Here is a 12,966-nt window from a genome sequence, read left to right as displayed (position 1 = left end):
AGAGCAAGAATAAAAGGGAGTAACAGAATCATAGGAAGCAATAAAATATAATAAGTAGGTTAAACAGAGGGCACAAAGGCTGAAAAGGATACCAAGAAAAAGAAATCAGAGGTAGGAAAAGAAGGAGTCATAGAAACAAGAGAGGAGATCATTTCAAGAAGACAGAGTGATTAATAAGAACAAGTACAGCAAAGAGTCTAAGTTAAACCGGACCTGAAAAATATTCACAACATTTAGGAACCAAAAGACCCAGAAGGGCCTTGGTAAAAGCTCCTTTGGGAAAGTGGAGGAAAAGAAGACAATCTGTCATAGATTGGTGAGCCAACAACAGCTTAAGAGGAGGTAACAGTCAACAAAGTCTCATTTTCCCAGAAGCTTAGCTATTAAGAATGGTGGAACCAGATAGCAACCAAAGTCTTGCCATGTATTGAGCTACCTAATAATGAGGCATGCATGTAATTTTAAATTATTTGTGATAATTAGGGGAAAATAGAATAACAAGTAATCCAAAAGCATAAAAAAATAGAAATAATGTATTGTTCACACAGATTCTCCATGCTTCTATCCTAGCATCTTTTTAGACTTGTCCTGTAGTCGGTGGCCATGAGATCAAGGAAGGGGTGGGAAAGCATTATAAGTGTTTATGGGCAAAGGGAAAAACCATAAAACCAAGTCAATAATAGGATAAGAATGTCTTCCACTCTCATAAATAGCAGTTGATTATATTTACTGAATGACAGCTGGTATCAGACCTCATGTGTCCCCAAATATCCAAATAGCTTCAACACTGTCTCCCTGTTAATTTAATTTATGTTCTGTTAAATTTTGACAAAGACTTAAAAAATCTTATGGAAGAAAAAGTTGAGGATGAATGTTGCTTCTGTATTTCCAAGTGCAATCTACATCCTCTGTTAAATGGTAGGCATTGCAAGGCCGGGCCCAGTATGAGCCAGATAATTTGGTACACTAATGGTTTAACAAATTGAAGCTGGCTAGCTAAGGAATTCTTAGTGAGAGAGGGGACTGAGTCAGGTAAGATTCAATAAACATCAATTAATTGCCCACTACACGTGGACATTTTTCACATATTATTTGCTTTTACTAGGTGCTTTTATTTATTTATCTTATTTTTCCCAATAAATCAAAATAACTCTGAACAAATACACTACTGGGGGTAGGTCAGCAATATCATGCTGCTCTTATGTGGACACATTTTAATGAATAAAGAAGTAAGCCCTGCTTACTCAGTGCCTGGGAAATGGGAAATAGCTTACAGAGAAAAAGAAGACCTGAGTATCAAATATTCATGTCTGTAAATTCAATCTTTAATTTTATATCTATAATTCATTTAATTGATATTATTCTCAAAGCTCTCAAAGCCATAAGTGACTGCTAAATGTTGTTAGGATAAGTGATTATGTTATTTAGCTAATGACAGAATGATTTATGGCAAATCTGTTTGAGAGCAATCATTTAAGAATCCATTTATTCTTGGAAATTCTGCTGGCTAAGCACAGTGGGTCAAGGCTATCTCTGAGCTGGGAATTCGTGTTCTTGTAAAGATGGATCCAGAGTTCAGCCTTGCACATTGAGCTAAGCTGGGCAGAATCTGGGTGTCCCAGTCATCCTAGTTGGCCTGGACCACCCTTCTCTTTGCAGATTCACACCAGAGCTGACACACAGCTGGACCATCTCTGGAGGACACTCAGTAAAGGGCCCTTTATCCACGAACAAGCTTTTTTAAAAATCATTTCTTAAGGAAAGTAAAGAAAGCTGAAAAAAGACTGAGAAAATTTAGTTTTTTGTTTTTTAATTAAATGACACAGGCCTGTTTTTTTCTTCTTTCCTAGGTTCATTTGGCTGCTGATGTTACATTCTTGCAAGACAGACTAAAAGGTGACAGTGTGACAGAAATAGGAATAACATTTCTAAAAAAGCAAGATGAGAAAAAATATAGACGGAAAAAATGAAGAATAGCACGGAAAATGCCACAGGGGCGGCTAGTTGAGTTAATGTTAGCTAAACATGTATAGACATAGAAATTTTGAATTGCTTCATAGCATGAGCTTTGAAAGGTTTATAAATCAGCCAGAAATTTGAAATGCAGGGCATGAAGGTTTAAAGGTTTTTTTTCCTTTTGCTTATAAATCACGCATTTTCAGTCTCATGTCTACAAAATTTCATATGCAAACAGCTCCTTACAAGATAGCAGGCAGGAATTCCACATCTTACACTATCCATCCTCAGAGAAGCTGTTCATTCCATTCGCGTATGGTAATGGGAAAAAAAAGCAGCACAAATACAAACAGTTGTGTATTTGTCTCTTTGCTGAAAAAAAAAGAATGAAATGATATAGCATAGAGTTTCCTATATATAGACAGTAGTTTCTAGATACTGTATATTGCATTCCTTAAATAAATAATTCCATATTTCTAAAAAAATATGATTTGATTTTTCTCATGTATTAGCTTGGCTTATAACTTTAGCCTTCTGACGCTACCCTTGATTTGTAATCACCAAGTCAAGCTATTTATTCAATGATAATTTTGAAATATTTATAAACAACATTTAATTTTAATTTATTTTAATTTATTTAGTTTTAATATAGCTGGCATTAACCAAATTCCTTCCTTTTCTCATGAAATATTGCTTGATGGTCAGGCCAGGAAACTTCTAAAATAAAGGATAAATAATATTCTTTGAAAATACTTTCTTACCCCAAAGCTTATTAATTCAGAATTTCTACTATCATTTTCATCCTCTAAAAAATCTTCCAAAGGATGTTTTCTTTGTGACCAGAACACATTTAAAATTCAAATGTACTGAATTAAATATACAGTAATCTTCACCAGACCACTGGCACACAAGGGCGGCCTACAAGGCAGCCCAGAATCTACTGGGCTCTGCAGAGAGCCCAAATTGCAAGTACAAGTTATAATTAGTGTGATACCACCCTACGGAATTGGAGAAAATATTTGTAAACTATGTATCTGACACCCTTGTGCTATTAATAACCAGAATATATAAGGAGTTCAAACAACTCCATAGGAAAAAACTAATAATCCAATTAAAGATGGGCAAAAGATCTGAATAGACATTTCTCAAAAGAAGACATACACATACAAATGGAAAACAGGTATATGAAAAGGTGCTCAACATCATTGGTCATCAGAGAAATGCAAATCAAAACTATAATGAGATATTATATCACCCTAGTTAAAAATGGCTTTTATCCAAAACAGGCAATAGTGAATGCTTGCAAAGATGTGGAGAAGAGGGAACTCTGGTACACTGTTGGTGGGAATGTAAATTAGTATAACCACTATGGAGAACAGTTTGGAGGTTCCTCAAAAAACAAAAAATAGAATGATCATATGATCCAGCAATCCCGCTGCTGGGTATACACCCAAAATAAAGGAAATCAGTATATCGAAGAGATATCTGCACTCCCACGTTTACTGCAGCACTACTGACAATAGCTAAGATTTGGAAGAAATCTAAGTGTCCTCCAATAGATTAATGAAATAAAGAAAATATGGTACATATACACAATGGAGTACTATTCAGCCATAAAGAAGAATGAGGTCCTGTCATTTGCAAAACATGGATGGAACTAGAGGTCATTATGTTCAATGAAATATGTCAGGACAGAAAGACAGACTTTGCATGTTCTCATTTATTTGTAGAAGCTAAAAATTAAAACAGTGGACTCATGGAGATATGGAGTAAAATGATGGATATCAGAGGCTGGGAAGGGTAGTTTCAAGAGGAGTGGAGATGGTTAATGGGTACAAAAATATAGTTAGATAGAATGAATAAGATCTGGGCTGGGCATGGTGGCACAAGCCTGTAATCTCTGCACTTTGGGATGCCAAAGTGGGAGTATTGCTTGAGCTCAGGAGTTTGAGACCAGCTTGGGTAACATAGACCCCTGTTTCTACAAAAAAAAAAAAAAAAAAAAAAAAAAAAAAAAATATATATATATATATATATATATATATACATACATGTATAGTGCATACCTGTGGTCCCAGCTACTCAGGAGGCTGAAGTGGGAGGATTGATTAAGGCCAGGAGATTGAGGCTGCAGTGAGCCATGATTGTGCCACTGCCCTCCAATCTGGGCAACAGAGTGAGACCCTGTCTTAAAAAAAAAAGTACAAGAATGAATAAGATCAAGTATTTGACAGTGCAACAGGGTAAGTACAGTTGATAATAATTTTTTGTACATTTAATAATAATTAAGATAAAAATGGATTGTTTGTGACAGAAAAGATAAATGCTTGAGGTAATGGATACCCCATTTACCCGATGTGATTGTTATGCATTGTATGCCTGTATGAAAATATCTCATGTACCCCATAAATATATATACCTACTATGTACCCACAAAAAATAAAAATTAAAAAATAATCAAAATAAATAAAACTGGTATAAGTGATATGTTCATGATAGACGTCAATTAGGATTCAGGAGCCTGTTCTGAGTCCCTGTCCAGTTCTGTTTCTAGGGGCTTCAGCTGATCCTGAGTAGTGACTGATCCTGGGCAAGGCACATAATCTCTCTCTCTCTCTCTCTCTGTCTCTCTCTCTCTCTCTCTCTTTCCCCACCCCTTTAAAATCAGGATGCAATAAAGGTCTAAAACTGTACCAATGGGTACAGTTTAAACGATATAAATGACCACTGAAATTCTACATTTTTGGACTTTAGAACACTGCAGGGAAATTGTTTGTTCTCCACTTACTCAACTGTCTCTTCAAAAGGACATTGCAATAGGCATAAAGGAAATAGGGTCATTGGCACACAGCTGAGGCATCAATGGAAGAACCTTCAAGCCTGCTCCACAGAAGACCAGGAATAGAATCTGGAAGAAGATATCTGACATTAGAAGGAGTATCACAATGTCACGTATTTTAAACTGATAAGAATTCCATAAGAATTCTTGCCTACAATCTGTCCTAAAGCTTATTTTTAGGATTTTTTCCATCTTCTGCTCAGTTGCCTCTTTCTCATTTATAATATATGCATTCCTCCCAGGAACCCAAGATATTCATGCCTAAGGCCCTCTCTCTTAAATTAGCACCCAACTAGCTATCCTGAAAATATTCCAGGCATTGGGGGTATTCTCCTACCTGTCTACACCTTCCTCTTCTTTCTCTCCTAACCCAACCATCAAAAGTCCCTTGGCCCAAAGTCTTTGTTCCCCACCCTGCTGAAGACAGCTTAATCTGGTATGCTCAGTGATGCTGGGTATAGGAACTGATGATGGCTTCAGGATGAGGCTTGTTCCCCATCCCTTGTTTTTCTCACCGTGGAAGGAGGGGAGCCTCTTGGCATTGAATATATTAGAATTATGAGAACCACCTATATAATTTTATATTTTCTTATAGCCATATTAAATAATAAAAAGAAATAGGTGACATTAGTTTTAATAATATATCATTTATTTTAATTATCCAAAAATTTTTATTTCAACATAGTAATATAATAAATGTTATTATCTATCATAATAAATATAATTATTACTATTTTCGGTAGAGATGGAGGTCTTGCTTTGTTGCTCAGGCTGGTCTTAAATCCTGGCCTCAAGTGATCCTCCCACCTTGGCCTCCCAAAGTATTGCAATTATAGGAATGAGGTACCCATACCCAGCCAATATAAAAATTATTAACGAGACATTTTATATATTTTTTATACTAACTATTTGAACTCCCGTGTGTATTTGACATTCTTAGCACATCTCAACTCATGGTAAATTTTCAAAGGCTAGAGTGAAATGTAGTTCTACCAAAATAACAAAGTTGTGTTTAGTGGTGTTTAATAGCCTCAATTTTTAAATCTAAATTAATTAAAATTAAACTGAAAAAATTTCAGTCACACTAGTCACATTTTACATGTTTGATAGCTGTGTGTGTCTAGTGGCTACTCTAATGGACGGCACTGGTCTAGAATTCCCAGTCAAAGATTTGTTTTGTCTCCTTGACCTTTGACACAAAGAATGAATGGAGAGGATCCAGTACCTTGGAGAGAAAGAGAGGAGATGGGTAGAAAAGAAAAAAATCAAAGAAAACCAGGGCAATAAGACTGTCAGAGACCCATGAAATGGTCTTTCTCCACCAACTGAGCGGTGACGCATAGAAACAATAGAGATTACACATCCTCCCCTGGGCTCCAAGTGTGTTTCCATCACCATTGTGTAAAGCTGGGTTTCTCTGATAAAGGGCTTGAGGAAGTTACACAGCATAACTACACAGCATAACTACAGGGTTATATAATATTTTTATTTTATATTATTTTATATTTTTATTTTATAAAAGCCTTTGCTCTGAACCCAAAACCTTGATTAAAGCAGAGTTTTTTTTGTCACCTCAGCAAAGCAAAAGGGGAGGAAATGTTTGGGGCAGAGACGTAGTGCAATGCTCTTAAGTGACTACACCAGATATTGCCCAAGCTATTAACTGAGGAGATCTCCTTTGGTTATCTATTCACTGTTTGCAGTTGCTAGGAATCAGAAATACCTCCCTCAGCGTCCTGCAGACTTACTTATTGTCTTCTCAAAGCTCTCAGTTTCATTTATTAGCAGTTAGGAGCCTGGATCTGTTTAGCAGTTGGAATGAATGATGGTGAATAAGTGGAAAGTTTCCTCTTCTCCCTGTTTATGAGAGACAAAAGGAGAAATTTGGAAAATCAAATGCTTGAAGTAAGAGGATGATATTAAAACTTTTGTAACCAGAGACTGCTTTAAGAAAAATCTGCTACTACTTTAACAAAGATCTGCTAAATGTTAACTAACACAGTAAATGCTAAGTGTCATTGTTAAGTGTCTCCCACTGGGTGGTAGACTCTGGGTGGTTGTTACACTTCAGTTTACTTCACCAGCTTTGGAAGCTAATATCTCTTCAGTAACACTGGAGGAGTCTGTGATGGATGCATCCTCCCAGCTCTGGAAACTTCATGTGACAAAAGACTCTGTATGCTTCTTATTAAGAGAGAAAGCCAAATTTTATTTACTCCACTTAGTTGCATATTTCTTGAAAAATCTGACCAGTGTCTGCATTTCTTCATCCTAATAAACCTTCCAGAACTTTAGCTGGACATAACCAGTGGTCGGCCAGTAGGGTCTATGACAAACCACCAACAGACAGGAAGGGATATAGCAGGTATAATGTACCAGTGTGTGATGTCAGAAGGAAATGGTCAATTCTTATTCAGTTAGCAAGTGTCACCCTAACATTGAAAACAAGGCACAGCCACAGTAATCATTAGCAAAATTTTATTTTCATTAGAAATGAAGAGCTAAACAAAACAAATCAAAAGTTGGAGCCCCTTCACAAAAAAAAAAAAAAAAAACAGTCAAGAAATAGAGCTTCTGGGGGTAATTCTTGTTCTCCCTTGAACCCAGGCTCTGTCTTTCCCAATTAAATCTTTATTTGTGTCCCAGGGATGAAGCCAACTTGATTGTGGTGGATAAGCGTTTTGATGTGTTGCTGGATTTAGTTTGCCAGTATTTTATTGAGGATTTTTCTATCGATGTCTATCAGGGATATTGGCCTGGAATTTTCTTTTTTTGTTGCATCTCTGCCAGGTTTTGGTATCAGGATGATGCTGGCCTCACAAAATAAGTTAGGGAGGATTCTCTCTTTTTCTATTGTTTGGAATAGTTTCAGAAGGAATGGTACCGGCTCCTCTTTTCACCTCAGGTAGAATTTGGCTGTGAATCCATCTGGTCCTGGACTTTTTCTGGTTGGTAGGCTATTAATTACTGCCTCAATTTCAAAACTTGTTATTGGTCTATTCAGGAATTCAACTTCTTCCTGTTTAGTCTTGGGAGGGTGTATATGTCCAGGAATTTATCCATTTCTTCTAGATTTTCCAGTTTATTTGTTGAAATCTTTTTCCAGTTGATTTGGGCTGGAGAGTTCTGTAGATGTCTATTAGGTCCGCTTGGTCCAGAGCTGAGTTCAAGTCATGAATATCCTTGTAAATTTTCTTTCTTATTGATCTAATAGAGGTGTTTGTAGTATTCTCTGATCATAGTTTGTATTTCTATGGGATCAGTGGTGATATCCCCCTTATCATTTTTTATTGTGTCGATTTGATTCTTCTCTCTTTTCTTTTTTATTAGTTTAACTAGCGATCTATCTATTTTGTTAATCTTTTCAAAAACCGGCTCCTGGATTCACTGATTTTTTTGAAGAGCCTTTCATGTCTCTGTCTCCATCAGTTCTTCTCTGATCTTAGTTATTTCTTGTCTTCTGCTATCTTTTGAATTTATTTGCTCTTGCTTCTCTAATTATTTTAATTGTGATGTTTGGGTGTCAATTTCAGATCTTTCCTGCTTTCCGATGTGGGCATTTAGTGCTATAAATTTCCCTCGTGACACTGCTTTAGCTGTATCCCAGAGATTCTGGTATGTTGTCTCTTTGTTCTCACTGGTTTCAAATAACTTATTTATTTCTGCCTTAATTTCATTATTTACCCAGTAGTCATTCAGGAGCAGGTTGTTAAATTTCCATGTAGTTGTCTGGTTTTGAGTGAGTTTCTTAATCCTGAGTTCTAATTTGATTGCACTGTGGTCTGAGAGACAGTTTGTTATGATTTCTGTTCTTTTGCATTTGCTGAGGAGGGTTTTACTTCCAATTATGTGGTCAATTTTAGAATAAGTGTGATGTGGTCCTGAGAAGAATGTATATTCTGTTGACTTGGGGTGGAGAGTTCTGTAGAAGTCTATTAGGTCCGCTCGGTCCAGAGCTGAGGTCAAGTCCTGGATATCCTTGTTAATTTTCTTTTTGATCTGTCTAATATTGACAGTGGTGTATTAAAGTCTCCCATTATTATTGTCTGGGAGTCTAAGTCTCTTTGTAGGTCTCTAAGAACTTCTTTTATGAATCTGGGTGTTCCTGTACTGGGTGCATATATATTTAGGATAGTTAGCTCTTCTTGTTGCATTGGTCCCTTTACCATTATGTATTGCTCTTTTTTGTCTTTTTCTATCTTTGTTGGCTTAAAGTCTGTTTTATCAGAGACTAGGATTGCAACCCCTGCTTTTTTTTTTGCTTTCCATTTGCTTGGTAAATCTCCTTCCATCCCTTTATTTTGATCCTATGTATGTCTTCGCACATGAGATAGGTCTCCTGAATACAACACACTGATGGGTCTTGACTCTTTATCCAATTTGCCTGTCTGTGTCTTTTACTTGGGGCATTTAGCCCATTTACATTTAAGGTCAATTAAATGTATGTGTTATGTGTGAATTTGATCCTGTCACCATGATGCTAGCTAGTTATTTTGCATATTAGTTGAGTGGTTTCTTCATAGTATCATTGGTCTTTATATTTTGGTGTGTTTTTCCAGTGGCTGGTACTGGTTTTTCCTTTCCATATTTAGTGCTTCCTTCAGGAGCTCTTGTAAGGCAGGCCTGGTGGTGACAAAACCCCTCAGCATTTGCTTCTCTGGAAAGGATTTTATTTCTCCTTCACAAGGCTGGTTCAACATATGCAAATCAGTAAAGTAATCCATTACATAAATAGAACTAGTGACAAAAACCACATGATTATCTCAATAGATGCAGAAAAGGCCTTCAATATAATTCAACATTCCTTCATGCTAAAAACAATCAATAAACTGGGTATTGATGGAACACATCTCAAAATAATAAGCTATTTATGAGAAACCCATAGCCAATATCATACTGGATGGGCAAAAGCTGGAAGCATTCCCTTTGAAACCTGGCACAAGACAAGGATGCCCTCTCTCACCACTCCTATTCAACATAGTATTGGAAGTTCTGGCAAGAGCAATCAGGCAAGAGAAAGAAATTAAGGCTATTCAAATAGGAAGACATGAAGTCAAATTGTTTCTGTTTACAGATGACATGATTGTATATTTAGAAAATCCCATTGTCTCAGCCCGAAAACTCCTTAAGCTAATAAGCAACTACAGCAAAGTCTCAGCATACAAAATCAATGTGCAAAAATCACAAGCATTCCTATACACTAATAATAAACAAGCAGAGAGCCAAGTCATGAGTGAACTCTCATCCATAATAGCTACAAAGAGAATAAAATACCTAGGAATACAACTTACAAGGGACATGTATGACCTCTTCAAGGAGAACTACAAACCACTGCTCAAAGAAATAATAGAGGACACATACAAAAAATGGAAAAAAATTCCATGCTCATGGAGAGGAAGAATCAATATTGTGAATGGCCATATTGCCCAAAATAATTTATATATTCAATACTATTCCCATCAAACTACTATTGACTTTCTTCGCAGAATTAGAAAAAACTACTTTAAATTTCATATGGAACCAAAAAAGAGCCCATATAGCCAAGACAATCCTAAGCAAAAAGAACAAAGCTGGAGGCATCACGCTACCTGACTTCAAACTATACTACAAGGTTACAGTAACCAAAACAGCATGGTACTGGTACCAAAACAGATATATAGACCAATGGAACAGAACAGAGGCCTCAGAAATAACACCACACCTCTACAACCATCTGATCTTTGACAAACCTGACAAAAACAAGCAATAGGGAAAGGATTCTCTATTTAATAAATGGTGCTGGGAAAACTGGCTAGCCATATGCAGAAAACTGAAACTGGACCCCTTCCTTAAACCTTATACAAAAATTAACTCAAGATGGATGAAATACATAAATGTAAGACCTAAAACCATAAAAACCCTAGAAGAAAACCTAGGCAGTACCATTCAGGACATAGGCATGGGCAAAGACTTCATAACTAAAACACCAAAAGCAATTGCAACAAAAGTCAAAATTGACAAGTGGTATCTAATCAAACTAAAGAGTTTCTGCATAGCAAAAGAAACTATCATCAGAGTGAACAGGCAACCTACAGAATGGGAGAAAATTTTTGCAAACTATGCATTTGACAAATGGCTAATATCCAGAATCTACAAGGAACTTAAATTTACATGAAAAAAACCAATCTCATCAAAAAGTGGGCAAAGGATATGTGCAGACACTTCTCAAAAGAAGACAATTATGTGGCCAACAAACATATGAAAAAAAGCTCATCATCATTGGTCATTAGAGAAATCCAAATCAAAACCACAGTAAGATACCATCTCACACCAGTTAGAATGGCGATCATTAAAAAGTCAGGAAACAACAGATGCTGGAGAGGATGTGGAAAAACAGGAACGCTTTTACACTGTCAGACAGATTTTAAATTAGTTCAACCATTGTGGAAGACAGTGTGTCAGTTCCTCAAGGATCTAGAACCAGAAATACCATTTGACCCAGCAATCCCATTACTGGGTATGTATCCAAAGGATTGTAAATCATTCTACGATAAAGACACATGCACACGTATGTTTATTGCAGCACTATTTACTATAGCAAAGACTTGGAACCCACCCAAATGTCCACCAATGATTGACTGGATAAAAAAAAGTGGCACATGTATACCATGGAATGTTATGCAGCCATAAAAAGAATGAGTTCATGTCCTTTGCAGGGACACTAACACAAGAACAGAAAACTAGACACTGCATGTTATCACTCATAAGTGGGAGTTGAACAGTGTGAACACATGGATACAGGGAGGGGAACATCACACTCCAGGGCCTGTTGGGGGGTTGGAGGCAAGGGGAGGGAGAGCATTAGGACAAATACCTAATGCATGTGGGGCTTAAAACCTAGATGACAGATTGATAGGTGCAGCAAACCCCCATAGCACATGTATAACTATGTAACAAACCTGCACATTCTGCACATGTATCCCAGAACTTAAAGTAAAATTTTAAAAAATCTTTATTTTTCTTCCTTCTGTTTCTTTTGTCGTCCATTTTTTAGCAGCCCTGTGGCCACTACTGAATCTTCTTTTTTCTTCCATGGAATCTTCCTGGAATTCCTTACTTTCTCTTTTATTTCCTCTTCCATTTTCTTTTAATTATGCTTCATGTAATAGACATTTTTTAGCTTCCTATGTCTTCCCCTCTCCTAATTCAATGACATTTCTCCATAGGAGCCACCATTTAATTAAACAGCACATCTACTTCAGGTGGCTCATTCTCAGTTTAAAACTGCTTCCTTGCCATCCAGATCTAAGCCAGTCCACACATAGTATTGCCCAGACAACAATCAATAGTTCTGGCATGGTCCAATTACCGCAATTTTTACTCTGTGGTTATGGAAAGAGGATCTCTCTCTCTCTGTCTCTCTCTCCACTCCACTGCCCCGCCACCCCGCTCCTGTCTTATTCTGTATATCTGTGGAAATAGTTGGCTCTGGTTCCTGCTGACATAGGGAGGATGAGGAGGATGAATGAATTGAAGAGAAGAAAAGCCTGCCCTGCCTCTGGAATTTCAGTTACTCACATCAGTAAGTTTACTGTGTTATTAAGAGAATAGAGTCAGGTTTCTGTTACCTGCAATTAACAGGATCCAAACTAATTAATTTTCTGATTCTCTCATCTTTATTAATAGCAATGCAACAAAGTTCATTGTATGACAAATATGTGATAGGTCAGATAATCTGTAATGTATTTGAGAATACCAAAAAAATTAATTACTTATTATTACATTTTCACATGGTTGAATGTTCAATGAAATAAAACTTGTATTTACATGGCTCTCCTCTTCACAAAAAGGAAACGTTCACAGGAGTAAGAGAATAGAAGGTTGTATTATGTTGTGCAGCTACTCAGCCCACAAGACCTAGAAAAGGGAGATTCCACAGGGAGAAGACACAGTTTTGAATTGGTGGTACCTCTCAAAATAAAACAGTCAAAAAATTTATACATTTCAGGCCCTCGCTACACCTATTTCCACTGGAATCCTAAATCACATCAGGAGTCACTAAGGATTCTAAATTCAGAACAATCCTCTCATTTCCGGAACCATTCAGTGATACAAATCTTTAAAGCCAGAAGACTGTATTTAGTGACATGCTGTTCCTGTGTAGCGTGTGAATCACATAGATTTTGATGACG

General features: G+C 36.7%; 1 protein-coding gene across 1 annotated transcript in view; it reads left to right on the top strand.

The window, feature by feature from the left end:
* The window catches only part of TRAPPC3L (trafficking protein particle complex subunit 3L), a 50,784-nt gene extending 46,845 nt beyond the window's left edge, over window positions 1-3,939 (top strand). Inside the window, exon 5 of the mRNA XM_004044573.5 lies at window positions 1,851-3,939. Coding sequence (XP_004044621.4) covers window positions 1,851-1,970 — 120 coding nt within the window. The 3' untranslated portion in view covers window positions 1,971-3,939. The remainder of the gene's footprint in view (window positions 1-1,850) is intronic.
* The last annotated feature ends 9,027 nt before the right edge of the window (window positions 3,940-12,966 follow it).

Source organism: Gorilla gorilla, chromosome 5 (assembly GCF_029281585.2).
Source record: "Gorilla gorilla gorilla isolate KB3781 chromosome 5, NHGRI_mGorGor1-v2.1_pri, whole genome shotgun sequence".
NCBI lineage: Eukaryota > Metazoa > Chordata > Mammalia > Primates > Hominidae > Gorilla > Gorilla gorilla.
Note: the sequence above shows the minus strand (reverse complement) of the source record. Positions and strands in the feature narration are given on the sequence as shown.